The following is a 20,000-nucleotide window of genomic DNA, read 5'->3' as shown; positions in this document are numbered from 1 at the left end:
GTACAGGATGGTATCACAGTGTAACTACAGTGTACAGGATGGTATCACAAACAGTGTAAACTAACTTAGATAATAACTAGGACTTAATCAAGCTCTTAAAAGAGTGAGGTGTGACTTGATAATGTTTAACACAGACCAAACAGGACTTGATGAAGCTCTACACAGAGCGATAGAGGACTTGAAAAAGCTTTCGTCTTGTCAAGTCAGAGCAAAACGTGACTTCATAAAGCTCTACACAGAGCGAAACATAACTTGATAATGTTCTTCACAGAGCCGAACATGACTTGATAAAGCTCTACACAGAGCAGAAGTGAACTGATACAGCTTTACGTAGAGCGGAACAAAACTTGATAAGGCTCCACACATGATAACGCTCTATAGAGAGTGAAACAGAGCGAAACGTTCTCCCAAACACTGTTTCTTCTGTAACTTGAGCCGCTGTTTTCTGACTATCAGCACACTGTATCAGACACCTAGAAAATACTAGAGTATCCACAATCTAGAGAGAAGTAGATAGTTGTCGGTGTGTATTTTTAAGTCTTCTGCTATCTGTCTTCCCCATATACTCCCGTGTACTTAATTTGTGCTATTTAGCCTGGTTGACCAGGATAGCACCAGACGAGCCTGGCCCCTGGCCGGTCTCTGGGAGTAGAAGCACTCTCGGAACTCATCAAAGGTAAGGTAAAGGTAATGTATGAAACTCCTCAACATTGTAAGATTTTTTATAAAGGCAGTTGAAAAGGGGTATCCAAAATTAAATGGCATGTGAGAAACCCTTCATAGTACTGGCTATTTAATTTAGGAAAAATATTATTTTTAAAAGGTGGAATGGTAAGCCAGTGGAAGGTCTCAGTCAAATCAAATCAAAGATTTATTTCACGTTATACAATGCACAAAGATGGTGACATTTGGTTATGCATGCAGAAATGCCATGGTTTTAAATAACAAAAAATGGAACAATTCCGTGACTGGAACGATACACAAATAACCCGCACATAGAAGAGAGGAGCTTACGACGATGTTTCGGTCCGACTTTGACCATTTACAAAGTCACTTTGTAAATGCTCACCGTAATGGTTATGTAGAGAACTTCGGGAAAAAACACCAGTGGAGAGCCAACATACGACTAAACCCTGTGTCAAGGAACACTTGTCCTTGTTTCCTGACCAATCTTACTTTACCTAACTCTGACTGCATGACACAAAATGGTGAGGAAGCTAGTGAGATCTCCTGGCCACCGTGGAAAGTGATGGATAGGCGGAAAAGCAACTTTCTTTCCCACGTTCAGTAGTGCTGATGGATGACAGGGATTTATCTGAGCCTAGAGGCTGCCCAGATCGCGATATCCACGCTGAGTAATTGCCTGGCGAAGCCTTGGTTGAGTGAGCAGAGAAGATTCGAAGCCTTTCTCAACACCCTGACCCCGGTGCAGCACTGTATTGTGGCTCAGACAGGATGATGGTGCTAGTAGGAGTGGTAATGCTTGTAGGAGTACGAGAAACTGCAGCAGCAGCAACATCAGCAGAATCAGCAACAGCAGTGCAATCAGCATTATCAGTAGTAGCAAATACAACAACACGTATAGTGGTTCCAGTACTGTAGTAACAGTGTTAAAATCAGTTGTATGGGTAAAAGCAGTGATGGTGGTAGTAGTAGTAGTAGTAGTGGTGGTGGTGGTGGTGGTAGTAGTAGTAGTATTGCATATAGAGCTCATGGAAAAAAAGAGATAGTAGAAGGCCTTAAATATATCTCCAGAAACAGACAGACAGAAAGACAGACAGACAGACAGACAGACAGACAGACAGACAGACAGACAGACAGACAGACAGACAGACAGACAGACAGAATTAGAGTCAGTGTCTACCTCTCTCTCTCCTTCAATCAGCAAAGTTCACTCTCCACTAAGTCCTACTAACTTTACGGGCGTGTACCCCTGCAGTTCGAGTGGGCCTGCGTTCTCCCTTTACTGTCAAAATCTAGCTCTTGGCCCCTGAATGCTACCCCAGAGTATATTGCTTACCATTCCTTCTAGGAAATCTGTAAAGCAATTCAAATTTAAGCGAAGATTGAGATATAGAACAGACGAAGAGAAATCAAAGCAAAGATCAAAACAAAGGTCGAGAACCAGGTCAAAACAAAGGTCGAGAACCAGGTCAAAACAAAGGTCAAGGACCAGGTCAAAACAAAGGACTAGGTCAGAATAAAGGTCTGGTCAAAACAAAGAACTAGGTCAGAATAAAAGCCTGGTCAAAACAAAGAACTACGTCAGAATAAAGGTCTGGTCAAAACAAAGAACTAGGTCAGAATAAAGGTCTGGTCAAAACAAAGAAGTAGGTCAGAATAAAGGTCTGGTCAAAACATAGGACTAGGTCAGAATAAAGGTCTGGTCAAAACAAAGGACTAGGTCAGAATAAAGGTCTGATCAAAACAAAAAACTAGGTCAGAATAAAGGTCTGGTCAAAACAAAGAACTAGGTCAGAATAAAGGTCTGGTCAAAACAAAGAACTAGGTCAGAATAAAGGTCTGGTCAAAACAAAGAAGTAGGTCAGAATAAAGGTCTGGTCAAAACAAAGGACTAGGTCAGAATAAAGGTCTGGTCAAAACAAAGAAGTAGGTCAGAATAAAGGTCTGGTCAAAACAAAGGACTAGGTCAGAATAAAGGTCTGGTCAAAACAAAGAGCTAGGTCAGAATAAAGGTCTGGTCAAAACAAAGGACTAGGTCAGAATAAAGGTCTGGTCAAAACAAAGAGCTAGGTCAGAATAAAGGTCTGATCAAAACAAAGGACTAGGTCAGAATAAAGGTCTGGTCAAAACAAAGAGCTAGGTCAGAATAAAGGTCTGGTCAAAACAAAGAACTAGGTCAGAATAAAGGTCTGGTCAAAACATAGGACTAGGTCAGAATAAAGGTCTGGTCAAAACAAAGGACTAGGTCAGAATAAAGGTCTGGTCAAAACAAAGAAGTAGGTCAGAATAAAGGTCTGGTCAAAACATAGGACTAGGTCAGAATAAAGGTCTGGTCAAAACAAAGGACTAGGTCAGAATAAAGGTCTGGTCAAAACAAAGAAGTAGGTCAGAATAAAGGTCTGGTCAAAACATAGGACTAGGTCAGAATAAAGGTCTGGTCAAAACAAAAGCCTAGGTCAGAATAAAGGTCTGGTCAAAACAAAAGCCTAGGTCAGAATAAAGGTCTGGTCAAAACAAAGGTCAAGAAAAAAAAGAAAATCGGACAATAAAACGCTTGAATCATTATCCGAGACACTGTAAGATATTTTTTCTTGTCTTAAGGTGAAGTAACCGGAAGTACTTATCTTCCAGCCTGGCTGACTGTCAAGGCTGACTGTCAAGGCTGACTGACAAGGCTGATTGTCAAGGCTGACTGTTAAAGGCGACTGTCAAAGGTGACTGTCAAGGTTGACTGTCATGGCTGAGTGTTAAGGCTGACTGTCAAGACTGAGTGTCAAGGCTGAGTCAAGGCCGACTGTCAAGGCTGACTGTCAAGGCTGACTGTCAAGGCTGACTGTCAAGGCTGACTGTCAAGGCTGACTGTCAAAACTGAGTGCCAAGGCTGAGTCAAGGCCGACTGTCAAGGCTGACTGTCAAGGCTGACTGTCAAGGCTGACTCTCAAGGCTGACTGTCAAGACTGAGTGCCAAGGCTGAGTCAAGGCCGACTGTCAAGGCTGACTATCAAGGCTGACTGTCAAGGCTGACTCTCAAGGCTGACTGTCAAGACTGAGTGCCAAGGCTGAGTCAAGGCCGACTGTCAAGGCTGACTGTCAAGGCTGACTGTCAAGGCTGAGTATCAAGTCTGACTTTCAAGACTGACTGCCAAAGTTGAGAGTCAACGTCTCAACCTGGCCTACCTTTACATGTGTTAGTAACACTCTAGACTACTCTAGACTACTCTAGACTACTCTAGACTACTCTAGACTACTTATACTTTATTTAGATTACTTTAGACTACTTATACTTCCTCTAGACTATTCTAGGCCTATTTTAATTGATCTAAGACTACTTCAAACTACTTATAACTTATCTAGACTTTCCTAGACTACTTTTAGTTATGTAGACTACCTTAGACTACTTTGAATTAATACGAATGTATATAGGGACTTTTTGTCAACATAATTATAGCAGCATAGAATGAAATGTCCGGTAATTTTGTAAGTGCTAAGACAGTACAGTCATTCAAGAACCAGCTGGACATGGGAGAACCAGCTGGACAAGCAAGAACCAGCTAGATATGGAAGAGCTAGCTGGACACGATAGACCAGTTAGACAAGATAGACCAGCTGGACATGGGAGAATCCGCTGCACTTGGGAGAACCAGCTGGACAAGCAAGAACCAGCTGGGTACGGGAGAACTAGCTAGATAAGATAGACCAGCTGGACAAACAAGAACCAGCTAGACAAGATAGACCATCGGGACATGGGAGAGCCCGCTGGACAAGCAAGAACCAGCTAGAGAAGCAAGAACCAGCTAGACAAGCAAGAACCAGCTGGACAAGCTACGTTAGATAACTCACGACAGTTCGTAATCTGGACAGAAATAAATACCTCTTTGTCAGCAGACTCGGTGTGGACCTCCGCTATATAACTTACGTATGTACATGTACATTCTTTCTCTCATCCCTTCCTTCCTTATGTCCCCTTCCTCTCTACTCTCCCTTTCCTCCCTCTTCTCGTATTCCTTACTTCTCCCTTATATTCTTTATGTAATTACTTGGGTCGTCAGTCGCTTCTTTTTGTCAGATTATACCGAGATTATTTTTAATGTTGTGATGTGTGTGTTGGATCTTATCTGTTACAACCTGAGGTGTGATTATGCAACGATGATTCCTTCATTCTTTCCTTCCTTCCTTCCTTCCTTCCTTCCTTCCTTCCTTCCTTAATTCCTTAATTCCTTAATTCCTTCCTTCCTTCCTGCCTTCCTGCCTTCCTTCCTTCCTTCCTTCCTTAATTCCTTAATTCCTTCCTTCCTTCCTTCCTTCCTGCCTGCCTTCCTTCCTTCTATCTTCCTTTCTTTCTACCTTTCTTCCTTCCTTCACATCACATGCTTCTAACACTCTTCCTGTCCTAACATTTGCTTCTATCACTCTCACTTTCTCTCCCACTTCTATCACTTTCACTTTCTCTCACTCCTGCTTTCCTTCGCTCATTCTTTCGTTTGATGGCTCTTCTTGTTAACTGACCAGTTTTACCTATTCGGCACGACATATCTATCTATCTATCTATCTATCTATCTATTTATCTATATATATATATATATATATATATATATATATATATATATATATATATATATATATATATATATATATATATATATATATATATATATATGCAATAAGATCACAGTAAACAGGTGATTTCAGAATATGCAAAACAACCACTGTGAAAGAATAGAGAAATTCCAAGCGCTTTCGTGACTACTCACATTATCAAGGAACAATGAAAGAAGAGCATCAAAGGAAGGTATATAAGGGGTCTAGCTCACACCTCACTATCAGATCCCACAACAAAGGAACATCTGACACGCGACTCATCAGAAAGGGAACACTGCAGCAGGCCCGCCGGCCCAACTAGACAGGTCCTTCACACAACCCACCAACAAACTATTCTACCCAAGAAATAAGAATTTTAAAAATTATTATTTGTCCAATGTATTATTAAATTCTTCCCAAATTTTATTAATTATAAATGAATCTAATTTATATAAACCAAAGGAAATATTCATATTATTGTCAAAACTGCTTTTTATGAAACAAGATTAAATTATATTCCTGTCGACCATGGACTTGCTTGATACAACTTTCTCAACTTTTTGAAAATCAATTGGATGGTTAAAATCTCTCACATGAATAAATAGAGCATTGGAATCTTGTCCAGTTCTAATGCTATATTTATGTTGTTTTAATCTTAGTTTGAGACTTTTACCAGTTTGACCGTAATAATCTTTATCGCAAATTTTACAAGGAATCTTATAGACACATCCATCAGCATTTTGGGGGGAATTCTTTATCAAAAGTTTTTTTTACTGAATCAAGATTTTTGAATACAACTTTAATATTAAAAGTCTTAAGAAGAGAAGGCATATCAACAAGGTTTCCATGGTAAGGGCGAACCAACATATTTTTAGTTGAATAGGGCTGGTTGTCCCTTTTTGGATTGTAAAAAGTATTTCTAGCAACTTTAAAAGATTTATCAATTACGTTTCTCGAGTATTTCAAATCATTACCTATTTCATAAATTTTGGATATTTCCTCATCTATGAACTCAGGACTACAAATTCGTAAAGCTCTCAAAAACATTGATGAGAAAGCAGACAATTTAACTCTATCTTGATGCGAAGAATAATAGTTGACATAGGAAAAGTTATTTGTAGGTTTTCTGTAAATTTTAAATTTGAATTCATTATTACCCTTAATAATTAAAACATCTAGAAAAGGCAATGAGTTATTTTCTTCAAACTCAACAGTAAAGTTTATAGAATGGGCTAAGCTATTTAATTTGCCAAGGAAATGGTGTATATCTACATTTTTGGGCATAAGGCACAAAATATCATCAACATATCTGAACCATTTAGCTCTATTAGGGAGGATTGTGTTAAGTAACCTTGTTTCAAAAAATTCCATGTATAGGTTACTAAGAACAGGTGAAAGAGAATTTCCCATTGCCATACCAAACTTCTGAGTGTAAAACTTATCATTAAATACAAATTTTGCATCAACAATGCAAAGTTTAATAAGTTTAATTATAGTAGGAACTGGCAATGGTAAATCATAATTAACGAGCTCTTCAGATAAGAAACTTAATAAATCATCAACAGGAACTTTCGTAAAAAAGGAAGTAACATCAAAACTAACCATGTTAAAATCATTTAAGTCAGTCAAGGAGCTTAATTTATCAACTAAATCTATTTTGAATTTTTTGAAACGAGGCTGCTTAACACAATCCTCCCTAATAGAGCTAAATGGTTCAGATATGTTGATGATATTTTGTGTCTTATGCCCAAAAATGTAGATATACACCATTTCCTTGGCAAATTAAATAGCTTAGCCCATTCTATAAACTTTACTGTTGAGTTTGAAGAAAATTACTCATTGCCTTTTCTAGATGTTTTAATTATTAAGGGTAATAATGAATTCAAATTTAAAATGTACAGAAAACCTACAAATAACTGTTCCTATGTCAACTATTATTCTTCGCATCAAGATAGAGTCAAACTGTCTGTTTTCTCATCAATGTTTTTGAGAGCTTTACGAATTTGTAGTCCTGAGTTCATAGATGAGGAAATATCCAAAATTTATGAAATAGGTAATGATTTGAAATACCCAAGAAACGTAATTGATAAATCTTTTAAAGTTGCTAGAAACACTTTTTACAATCCAAAAAGGGACAACCAGCCTTATTCAACTAAAAATATGTTGGTTCTCCCTTACCATGAAAACCTTGTTGATATGCCTTCTCTTCTTAAGACTTTTAATATTAAAGTTGTATTAAAAAATCTTGATACAGTAAAAAAACTTTTGATAAAGAATTCCCCCCAAAATGCTGATGGATGTGTCTATAAGATTCCTTGTAAAATTTGCGATAAAGTTTATTACGGTCAAACTGGTAAAAGTCTCAGAATAAGATTAAAACAACATAAATATAGCATTAGAACTGGACAAGTTTCCAATGCTCTATTTATTCATGTGAGAGATTTTAACCATCCAATTGATTTTCAAAAAGTTGAGAAAGTAGTATCAAGCAAGTCCATGGTCGACAGGAATATAATTGAATCTTGTTTCATAAAAAGCAGTTTTGACAATAATATGAATATTTCCTTTGGTTTATATAAATTAGATCCATTTATAATTAATAAAATTTGGGAAGAATTTATTAATACATTGGACAAATAATAATTTTTAAAATTCTTATTTCTTGGGTAGAATAGTTTGTTGGTGGGTTGTGTGAAGGACCTGTCTAGTTGGGCCGGCGGGCCTGCTGCAGTGTTCCCTTTCTTATGAGTCGCGCGTCAGATGTTCCTTTGTTGTGGGATCTGATAGTGAGGTGTGAGCTAGACCCCTTATATACCTTCCTTTGATGCTCTTCTTTCATTGTTCCTTGATAATGTGAGTAGTCACGAAAGCGCTTGGAATTTCTCCATTCTTTCACAGTGGTTGTTTTGCATATATATATATATATATATATATATATATATATATATATATATATATATATATATATATATATATATATATATATATATATATATATATATATATATATATATATATATATATATTCTCTGATGAATAAGACACATGTGCAACACATAGGTCTTTTAATATTTACCTAGGTGTTGTACGTGTCTTAATCATTCTGACAGTTCTGGATTCCATTATTTTCATACTGCTACATGTATTATTGATTTTTTCTCGTACCCTCTAAATTTTCTTGCTATGTGAGACTTTCTTGCTATATGGCTTAGTGCTCTCCATGATGATGATGATAATAATAATAATAATAATAATAATAATAATAATAATAATAATAATAATAATAATAATAATAATAATAATAATAAAAATAATAATATTAATAATAATAATAATAATAATAATAATAATAATAATAATTGTGACAATTATAACAATAATAATATTTGTAAATTTTCTCTGTGAGAGGTACTGACTAGCCACAGTATCCTATACTGCCTCTGTAAGAGGTACTAGCTACCAACAATACCCTACACTACCTCTGTATGCGGTACTAACTACCCATAACACCCTACACTACCTCTGTATGCGGTACTAACTATCCACAATACCCCACACTACGTCTGTAAGAGGCTCTAACTACCCACAATACCCCACACTTCCTCTGTAAAAGGTATTAACTACCCACAATACCCCACACTACCTCTGTGAGAGGTACTACCTACCCACAATACCCCCACACTACCTCTGTAACAGGTACCCACAATACTCACAATATCCCACACTACCTCTGTAAGCGGTACTGACTACCCACAATACCCCACACTACCTCTATAAGAGGTACTACCTACCCACAATACCCCACACTGTCCATGTAAGCGGTACTGACTACCCACAATACCCCACACTACCTCTATAAGAGGTACTACCTACCCACAATACCCCACACTGTCCATGTAAGCGGTACTGACTACCCACAGTACCTCACACTACCTCTGTAAAAGGTACTACCTACCCACAATACCCCACACTTCCTCTGTAAGAGGTATTAACTACCCACAATAAACCACACTACCTCTGTGAGAGGTACTAACTACCCACAATACCAAACACTACCTCTGTGAGAGGTACTACCTACCCACAATACCCCACACTACCTCCATAAGAGGTACTGACTACCCACAGCATCTCACACTACCTCTGTAAGAGGTACTAACTACCCACAATACCCCACTCTGCCTCTGTAAGAGGCACTAACTACCCACAATTTCCCACACTACCTGTGTAACAGGTACTAACTACCCACAATTCTCCACACTACCTCTGTGAAAGGTACTAACTACCCACAATACCCGACACTACCTCTGTGAGAGGTACTAACTACCCACAATTCCCCACACTACCTCAGTAAGAGGTACTAACTACCCACAATTCTCCACACTACCTCTGTAAGAGGTACTTACTACCCACAATACCCCACACTACCTCTGTGAGAGGTACTAACTACCCACAATTCCCCACACTACCTCTGTAAGAGATACTAACTACCCACAATACCCGACACTACCTCTGTAAGAGGTATTAACTACCCACAATACCTCTCACTACCTCTGTAAGAGGTACTAACTACCCACAGTACCCCACACTCCCTCTTTAAAAGGTACTAACTACCCACAATACCCCACAGTACCTCTGTAAAAGGTGCTAACTACCCACAATACTCTACACTACCTCTGTAAGAGGTACTAACTACCCACAATTCCCCACACTGCTTCTGTAAGAGGTACTAACTACCCACAACACTTCACACTACCTCTGCAAAAGGTACTAACTACCCACAATACCCCACACTACCTCTGTAAGAGGTACTAACTACCCACAATACCCCACACTACCTCTGCAAGAGGTACTAACTACCCATAACGCCCTACACTACCTCTGTAAGCGGTACTAACTATCCACAATACCCCACACTACCTCTGTAAGAGGCTCTAACTACCCACAATACCCCACACTTCCTCTGTAAGAGGTATTAACTACCCACAATAAACCACACTTCTTCTGTGAGAGGTACTAACTACCCACAATTCCCCACACTACCTCAGTAAGAGGTACTAACTACCCACAATTCCCCACACTACCTCTGTAAGAGGTACTAACTACCCACAATACTCTACACTACCTCTGTAAGAGGTACTAACTACCCACAATACCCGACACTACCTCTGTAAGAGGTACTAACTACCCACAATACCTCACACTACCTCTGTAAGAGGTACTAGCTACCCACAATTCCCCATACTACCTCTGCAAGAGGTACTAACTACCCACAGTACCCCACACTCCCTCTGTAAAAGGTGCTAACTACCCACAATACCCCACAGTACCTCTGTAAAAGGTACTAACTACCCACAATACTCTACACTACCTCTGTAAGAGGTACTAACTACCCACAATTCCCCACACTGCTTCTGTAAGAGGTTCTAACTACCCACAACACTTCACACTACCTCTGCAAAAGGTACTAACTACCCACAATACCTCACACTACCTCTGTAAGAGGTACTAACTTCCCACAATTCCCCACACTGCTTCTGTAAGAGGTTCTAACTACCCACAACACTTCACACTACCTCTGCAAAAGGTACTAACTACCCACAATACCTCACACTACCTCTGTAAGAGGTACTAACTACCCACAATACCCCACACTACCTCTGTAAGAGGTACTAACTACCCACAATACCCCACACTACCTCTGTAAGAGGTACTAACTACCCACAATACCCCACACTACCTCTGTAAGAGGTACTAACTACCCACAATACCCCACACTGCCTCTGTAAGAGGTACTAACTACCCACAATACCCCACACTACCTCTGTAAGAGGTACTAACTACCCACAATACCCCACACTACCTCTGTAAGAGGTACTAACTACCCACAATACCCCACACTTCCTCTGTAAAAGGTATTAACTACCCACAATACCCCACACTACCTCTGTGAGAGGTACTACCTACCCACAATACCCCCACACTACCTCTGTAAGAGGTACCCACAATACCCACAATATCCCACACTACCTCTGTAAGCGGTACTGACTACCCACAATACCCCACACTACCTCTATAAGAGGTACTACCTACCCACAATACCCCACACTGTCCATGTAAGCGGTACTGACTACCCTCAATACCCCACACTACCTCTATAAGAGGTACTGACTACCCACAGTACGTCACACTACCTCTGTAAAAGGTACTACCTACCCACAATACCCCACACTTCCTCTGTAAGAGGTATTAACTACCCACAATAAACCACACTACCTCTGTGAAAGGTACTAACTACCCACAACACCCGACACTACCTCTGTGAGAGGTACTAACTACCCACAATTCCCCACACTACCTCAGTAAGAGGTACTAACTACCCACAATTCTCCACACTACCTCTGTAAGAGGTACTTACTACCCACAATACCCCACACTACCTCTGTGAGAGGTACTAACTAACAACCCCACACTTCCCCCACACTACTGTAAGAGGTACTAACTACCCACAATACCCGACACTACCTCTGTAAGAGGTATTAACTACCCACAATACCTCTCACTACCTTTGTAAGAGGTACTAACTACCCACAGTACCCCACACTCCCTCTGTAAAAGGTACTAACTACCCACAATACCCCACAGCACCTCTGTAAAAGATGCTAACTACCCACAATACTCTACACTACCTCTGTGAGGTACTAACTCCACAATTCCCACACTGCTTACTAAGAAGTGCTAACTCCCACCCAACAACACACACTACCTCTGCAAAAGGTACTAACTACCCACAATACCCCACACTACCTCTGTAAGAGGTACTAACTACCCACAATACCCCACACTACCTCTGCAAGAGGTACTAACTACCCATAACACCCTACACTACCTTTGTAAGCGGTACAAACTATCCACAATACCCCACACTACGTCTGTAAGAGGTACTATCCAAAATACCCCACACTACCTCTGTAAGAGGCTCTAACTACCCACAATACCCCACACTTCCTCTGTAAGAGGTATTAACTACCCACAATAAACCACACTTCCTCTGTGAGAGGTACTAACTACCCACAATTCCAAACACTACCTCTGTGAGAGGTACTACCTACCCACAATACCCCACACTACCTCCATAAGAGGTACTGACTACCCACAGCATCTCACACTACCTGTGTAAGAGGTACTAACTACCCACAGTTCTCCACACTACCTCTGTAAAAGGTACTAACTACCCACAATACCCGACACTACCTCTGTGAGAGGTACTAACTACCCACAATTCCCCACACTACCTCTGTAAGAGGTACTAACTACCCACAATACCCCACACTACCTCTGTGAGAGGTACTAACTACCCACAATTCCCCACACTACCTCTGTAAGAGGTACTAACTACCCAAAATATCCGACACTACCTCTGTAAGAGGTACTAACTACCCACAATACCTCACACTACCTCTGTAAGAGGTACTAGCTACCCACAATACCTCACACTACCTCTGTAAGAGGTACTAACTACCCACAATACCTCACACTACCTCTGTAAGAGGTACTAACTACCCACAATACGTCACACTACCTCCCTGTAAGAGGCATAGCTACCCTACAATTCCCCATACTACCTCTGCAGGAGGTACTAACTCCCACAGTACCCACACTCCCTCTGTAAAAGGTGCTAACTACCCACACACCCCACAGTACCTCTGTAAAAGGTACTAACTACCCACAATACTCTACACTACCTCTGTAAGAGGTACTAACTACCCACAATTCCCCACACTGCTTCTGTAAGAGGTACTAACTACCCACAACACTTCACACTACCTCTGCAAAAGATACTAACTACCCACAATACCTCACACTACCTCTGTAAGAGGTACTAACTACCCACAATTCCCCACACTACCTCTGTAAGAGGTACTAACTACCCACAATTCCCCATACTACCTCTGTAAGAGGTACTAACTACCCACAATTCCCCACACTGCTTCTGTAAGAGGTACTAACTACCCACAACACTTCACACTACCTCTGCAAAAGGTACTAACTACCCACAATACCTCACACTACCTCTGTAAGAGGTACTAACTACCCACAATTCCCCACACTACTTCTGTAAGAGGTACTAACTACCCACAGTACCCCACATTACCTCTGTAAGAGGTACTAACTACCCACAGTACCCCACACTACCTCTGTAAGAGGTACTAACTACCCACAATACCCCACACTGCCTCTGTAAGAGGTACTAACTACCCACACAATCCCCACACTACCTCTGTAAGAGGTACTAACTACCCACAATACCCCACACTACCTCTGTAAGAGGTACTAACTTCACCCACAATACCCCACACTACCTCTATAAAAGGTACTAACTACCCCACAATACCCCACACTGCCTCTGTAAGAGGTACTAACCTCACCCACAATACCCACACTACCTCTGTAAGAGGTACTAACTACCCACAACACCCCACACTGTCTCTGTAAGAGGCACTAACTACCCACAATACCCACTACCTACCTGTAAGAGGTACTAACTCCCTACAATACCACCCACACTGCCTCTGTAAGAGGTACTAACTACCCACAATCCCACACTACTCCTCTGTAAGAGGTACTAACTACCCACAATACCCCCCCCACACTGCCTCTGTAAGAGGCACTAACTTACTACAATACCCCACACTACTCCTCTGTAAGAGGTGCTAACTACCACAATAATACACTGCCTCTGTAAGAGGTACTAACTACCCACAATACCCCACACTACCTCTGTAAGAGGTACTAACTACCCACAATACACACTACTGCCTCTGTAAGAGGCACTAACCACCCCCACAATACCCCACCCACTACCTCGTAGTAAGGGAGCTAACTACCCACCCAACACCCCAGCACTCTGAGTGAGGCACTAACTACCCACAATACCCCACACTACCTCTGTAAGAGGTACTAACTCACCCACAATCACCCCACTACCTCTGTAAGAGGTACTAACTACCCACAATACCCCACACTACCTCTGTAAGAGGCACTAACTACCCACAATTCCCCACCCCACTACTACCTCTGTAAGAGGTACTAACTACCAACAACTACCCCACACTACCTCTGTAAGAGGTACTAACTACACAATACCCCACATTGCCTCTGTAAGAGGTACTTACTACCCACAATGACCCCACTACCTCTGTAAGAGTGCTAACTTCCCACAATACCCCACACTACTCCTCTGTAAGAGGGTACTAACTTCCCACAATACCCACACTACCTCTGTAAGAGGTACTAACTTCCCACACCCCACACACTCTGTAAGAGGTACTAACTACCCACAATACCTCACACTACTCTATAAAAGGTACTAACTACCCTCCACACCACCACACTACCTCTATAAAGGTCACTAACTACCACAATACTCCCCACCCCACTACCTCTATAAAGGTAACTAACTACCCACAATACCTCACACTACCTCTATAAAAGGTACTAACTACTACAATACCTCCACACTACCTCTATAAAGGTGACTAACTACCCACAATACCTCACACTACCTCTATAAAAGGTACTAACTACCCACAATACCTCACACTACCTCTATAAAAGGTACTAACTACCCACAATACCTCACACTACCTCTATAAAAGGTACTAACTACCCACAATACCTCACACTACCTCTATAAAAGGTACTAACTACCCACAATACCTCACACTACCTCTATAAAAGGTACTAACTACCCACAATACCTCACACTACCTCTATAAAAGGTACTAACTACCCACAATACTTACAGTACCTGAAAGGGAGACAATATTGACCATCAGTCAAAGGGTTCAGTTCTCACTCTTCCTATTAAGCTCCCTTTAATTTATACTCTATAACTCTCTCTAACTTTACTATCTTTCATGAATATAATAATAATAACTTAGCTCTCTCTCTGTCTCTTATTCTCCTTCTTTCCCCTCTCTCCCTCCCTCTCTCTTTCTCTTCTATATCTCTCATTCGCTCATTTAATTATCAATACTAAATGTGAGGAGGAAGATATTGGAGAATTGGTACAGTAGAAGGGCTCTTGATTCAAGTAACTGGAGCTATGGAACATGATTGCCTCCCATTCCCCAGGCTTTGTATGGCCCCTACGAGCTTAATGCTTTCCATGATTATAATAATAATAATAATAATAATAATAATAATAATAATAATAATAATAATAATAATAATAATAATAATAATAACAATAATAATAATAATAATAATAATAATAATAATAATAATAATAACAATAATAATAATAATAATAATAATAACAATAATAATAATAATAATGTAATTAAAATAAAGGTAATAATTAATAATAATAATAATAATAATAATAATAATAATAATAATAATAATATAATTAATAATAATGATAATAATTAATAATAGTAATAATAATAATAATAATAATAATAATAATAATTTAAAGGAAATTTATTTGCTCATCTAAGCTAACATTCCCGAGGATGTTATTATTATTTTAATTATTATTATTATTATTATTATTATTATTATTATTATTTTTATTATTATTATTATTGTTACTACTACTACTACTACTACTACTACTACTACTATTACTACGACTGTTGCTGTTACTACTAGTACAACAACTACTACTGCTACTGATTTGGCTATTATTATTATTATTATTATTATTATTATTATTATTATTATTATTATTATTATTATATTCATGAGGACAAAATAACCTTATAGTAATGGAAGGAGTGAGAGCTCTTGATCCAAGAGAGACAGCTCTAATCCCATGGATCAAGAGCCCTTTCTACGTACGACTCACCCTTCTTGGCCGTGTGGAAGGAGTCGTCGCGAGGCACGTACTGGATATCAAAGACGAGGGTCGTGTTGGGTAGTATAACACGGTCGTTGTTGATCTGGTAGACTGCGTACTTAAAAGCCAACTCTGTGGCCGAGTCCCTCTGGTCCTCTGTCAGGATGGCCCCTGCCAGGAGGAGGAGGAGGAGGGGGAGTTAGTGGTGCCTCTGTCAGGATGGCCCCTGCCAGGAGGAGGAGGAGGAGGGGGAGTTAGTGGTGCCTCTGTCAGGATGGCCCCTGCCAGGAGGAGGAGGAGGAGGGGGAGTTAGTGGTGCCTCTTGTAGGGGGAGTTAGTGGTGCCTCTGTCAGGATGGCCTGCCAGCCAGGAGGAGGGGAGTTAGTGGTGCCCCTGTCATGATGGCCCCTGCCAGGAGGAGGGGGAGGAGGGGGTTAGTGGTGCCTCTGTCAGGATGGCCCCTGAGGGGAGGAGGAGGAGGGGAGGGGCAGTGGTGCCTCTGTCAGGATGGCCCCTGCCCCAGGGGAGGAGGAGGGGAGGTGGTGTCTTGTAGGGGGAGTTAGTGGTGCCTCTGTCAGGATGGCCCCTGCCAGGGAGGAGGAGGAGGAGGGGTGAGTGGTGCCTCTTGTAGGGGGAGTTAGTGGTGCCTCTGTCAGGATGGCCCCTGCCAGGAGGAGGAGGAGGAGGGGGAGTTAGTGGTGCCTCTTGTAGGGGGAGTTAGTGGTGCCTCTGTCAGGATGGCCCCTGCCAGGAGGAGGGGAGTTAGTGGTGCCTCTGTCAGGATGGCCCCTGCCAGGAGGAGGAGGAGGGGGAGTTAGTGGTGCCTCTTGTAGGGGGAGTTAGTGGTGCCTCTGTCAGGATGGCCCCTGCCAGGAGGAGGAGGAGGAGGGGGAGTTAGTGGTGCCTCTTGTAGGGGGAGTTAGTGGTGCCTCTGTCAGGATGGCCCCTGCCAGGAGGAGGAGGAGGGGGAGTTTGTGGAGAATTGTAGGGGGAGTTAGTTGTGTCTCTGTCAGGATGGCCCCTGCCAGGAGGAGGGGGAGTTAGTGGTGCCACTGTCAGGATGGCCCCTGCCAGGAGGAGGAAGAGGGGGAGTTAGTGGTGCCTCTTGTAGGAGTTAGTGGTGCATCTTGTAGGGGGAGTTAGTGGTGCCTCTGTCAGGATTACCCCTGTCAGGAGGAGGAGGAAGGGAAGTTTGTGGTGTCTCTTGTAGGGGGAGTTAGTTGTGTCTCTGTCAGGATGGCCCCTGCCAGGAGGAGGGGGAGTTAGTGGTGCCCCTGTCAGGATGGCCCCTGCCAGGAGGAGGGGGAGTTAGTGGTGCCCCTGTCAGGATGACCCCTGCCAGGAGGAGGGGGAGTTAGTGGTGCCCCTGTCAGGATGGCCCCTGCCAGGAGGAGGGGGAGTTAGTGGCGCCCCTGTCAGGATGACCCCTGCCAGGAGCAGGGGGAGTTAGTGGTTCCCCTGTCAGGATGGCCCCTGCCAGGAGGAGGGGGAGTTAGTGGTGCCCCTGTCAGGATGGCCCCTGCCAGGAGGAGGGGGAGTTAGTGGTGCCCCTGTCATGATGGCCCCTGCCAGGAGGAGGGGGAGTTAGTGGTGCCCCTGTCAGGATGGCCCCTGCCAGGAGGAGGGGGAGTTAGTGGCGCCCCTGTCAGGATGGCCCCTGCCAGGAGGAGGGGGAGTTAGTGGTGCCCCTGTCTGGATAGAAACTATGTAAAAGTTAATAAAGCCTCTGACATGAGGAGGGGAAGAAGTTAGTGGTACCTCTAACTGGAGTAGGAGGAACAGGAAGTTAGTGGTGCCTCTAATTAAGAACATAAGAACATAAGAAAAGAGGAACACTGCAGCAGGCCTGTTGGCCCATACTAGACAGGTCCTTTACAATTCATCCCTCTAACAAAAACATTTGACCAACCCAATTTTCAATGCTACCCAAGAAATAAGCTCTGATGTGCAAGTCCCACTCAAATCCAACCGCTCCCACTCATGTACTTATCCAACCTAAATTTGAAACTACCCAAAGTCCTAGCCTCAATAACCCAACTAGAACATAAGAATGGAGGAACACTGCAGAAGGCCTACTGGCCCATGCGAGGCAGGTCCTTATCAAAACGACTACTACCTGAAGCTTCCCAAGAAATAACTCCAGTACCCAGTGACACCAATCAAAAACAGCCCCTCCCACTCATATATTTGTCCAGTCTCTTCTTAAAGCTAACCAAGGTCCTAGCCTCTATCACCCCACTGGGAAGACTGTTCTACGCATCTACAACTTTGTTAGAAAACCAGTACTTACCTATGTCCTTTCTAAATCTAAGTTTATCCAACTCGCTCTTGAGTGGTGACCTGTACTTTGAGTGCTGACCTATACTTAACTCTGTGAAGAAGTGTCTTGTTTGCTCCCGTGGACTGAACCAAGATGCCCTCCATCGAGCAACTTTACCAGCAACTTAAGGAAGAATTGAGGGCAGCGAAGATGGAGATACGGCGATTGGCCGAGGAAAACAAGAGGATTCGTAGTAGTCCTCTTGTTTCGAGTCCTCAGGTCAAGAAGGGATCGTGGTCAGTGGCTGGACAGCAGGGGACGACGAAGTTGACGATCAAGAAGACGAATGGAAAGCCAGAAACGATGAAGAAGAAAGAGACTGCTGTGGAAACTCCCGTGGAAACCTCCAACGCATTCTCGGTGCTACCCGACGAATGTGAGTCTACTACTGGGATCGTCACGACGAACGACAACAATGAAGGTAAGAATATTGTTGTTGTTGGGGATAGCCAGGTTAGATACATGGATAGGGCATTCTGAAATAAATGGTATAAAATACCGACACAATGGCAATATAAACACAAATGCAGTATAATGTGATCCTTTATTGACTACGTTTCGCCCACACAGTGGGCTTTTTCAACTTGTCGGTTTTTCAAACCATTCATCACAACTGTCAGACACAGCAGCATCATGGGATCTTGTTACAAAGGAGGAACAGAAAATTAGTGGAGCCTCTAACTGGAGGAGAAGTTAGTGGTGCCTTTGACTTGAAGAGGAGAAGTTAGTGGTGCCTCTAATTGGAGGAGAAGTTACTAGTGCCTCTAACTGGAGTAGGAGAAACAGAAAGTTAGTGGTGCCTCTGACTGGAGAAGTTAGTGGTGCCTTTAACTGGAGTAGGAGGAACAGAAAGTTAGTGGTGCCTCTAAATGAAGGAGAAATTAGTGGTGCCTCTAACTGGAGTTGCAGGAACAGAAAGTTAATGGTGCCTCTAACTAGAGTAGGAGGAACAGGAAGTTAATGGTGCCTCTAACTGGAGTAGGAGGAGCAGGAAGTTAGTGGTGCCTCTAACTGGTGGAGAAGTTAGTGAGGCCTTTCTAGCAAAGGGGACTTAATGCTGTATCTGACAGTAGGAGCAGGAAGAGAAGGAATTGGAATCGTCTTAGAAGAAGAGTCAGTGGCGCCTCTGAGAGAGGAAAAAGAAGAGGAAAGAGGAGTCACTTGGACTCTTTGATTAAGAATAGGACTAGAAATATGAAGAGGAAGAGAGGTCTGTGACCCTATTTCTGAAGAGGACAGAAAAGTTCAGTATCTGATGGTATTTTGGACTAAGCAAATAAAATATGATTTGTATATATCTAAATCCCAGAGTGATAGTTATCATCGCTCTCTCTCTCTCTCTCTCTCTCTCTATCTCTCTCTCTCTCTCTCTCTCTCTCTCTCTCTCTCTCTCTCTCTCTCTCTCTCTCTCTCCCTCTCCCTTTCTAAAAATCACAGCTGAAATGTTTACAGCACAAATACGACAATGTCAGGTCTACAATTACTAAAAGGCTGCAACTCAGAGGTTATTGCTAGCCTAGAATGGTCAATATCAGCAGAGGGGTCACTACTCTCTCTCTCTCTCTCTCTCTCTCT

General features: G+C 42.1%; 1 protein-coding gene across 7 annotated transcripts in view; it reads right to left on the bottom strand.

The window, feature by feature from the left end:
- Positions 1 to 20,000, bottom strand: part of LOC128702958 (glutamate receptor ionotropic, kainate 2) — a 449,498-nt gene that overhangs the window by 108,352 nt on the left and 321,146 nt on the right. For all 7 annotated transcript variants that reach the window (XM_070103548.1, XM_070103547.1, XM_070103549.1 and 4 more), the window contains exon 2: positions 16,115 to 16,276. In XM_070103548.1, coding sequence (XP_069959649.1) covers positions 16,115 to 16,276 — 162 coding nt within the window. The remainder of the gene's footprint in view (positions 1 to 16,114; positions 16,277 to 20,000) is intronic.

This window comes from Cherax quadricarinatus, chromosome 86 (genome assembly GCF_038502225.1).
Source record: "Cherax quadricarinatus isolate ZL_2023a chromosome 86, ASM3850222v1, whole genome shotgun sequence".
NCBI classification, from domain to species: Eukaryota; Metazoa; Arthropoda; class Malacostraca; order Decapoda; family Parastacidae; genus Cherax; species Cherax quadricarinatus.
Note: the sequence above shows the minus strand (reverse complement) of the source record. Positions and strands in the feature narration are given on the sequence as shown.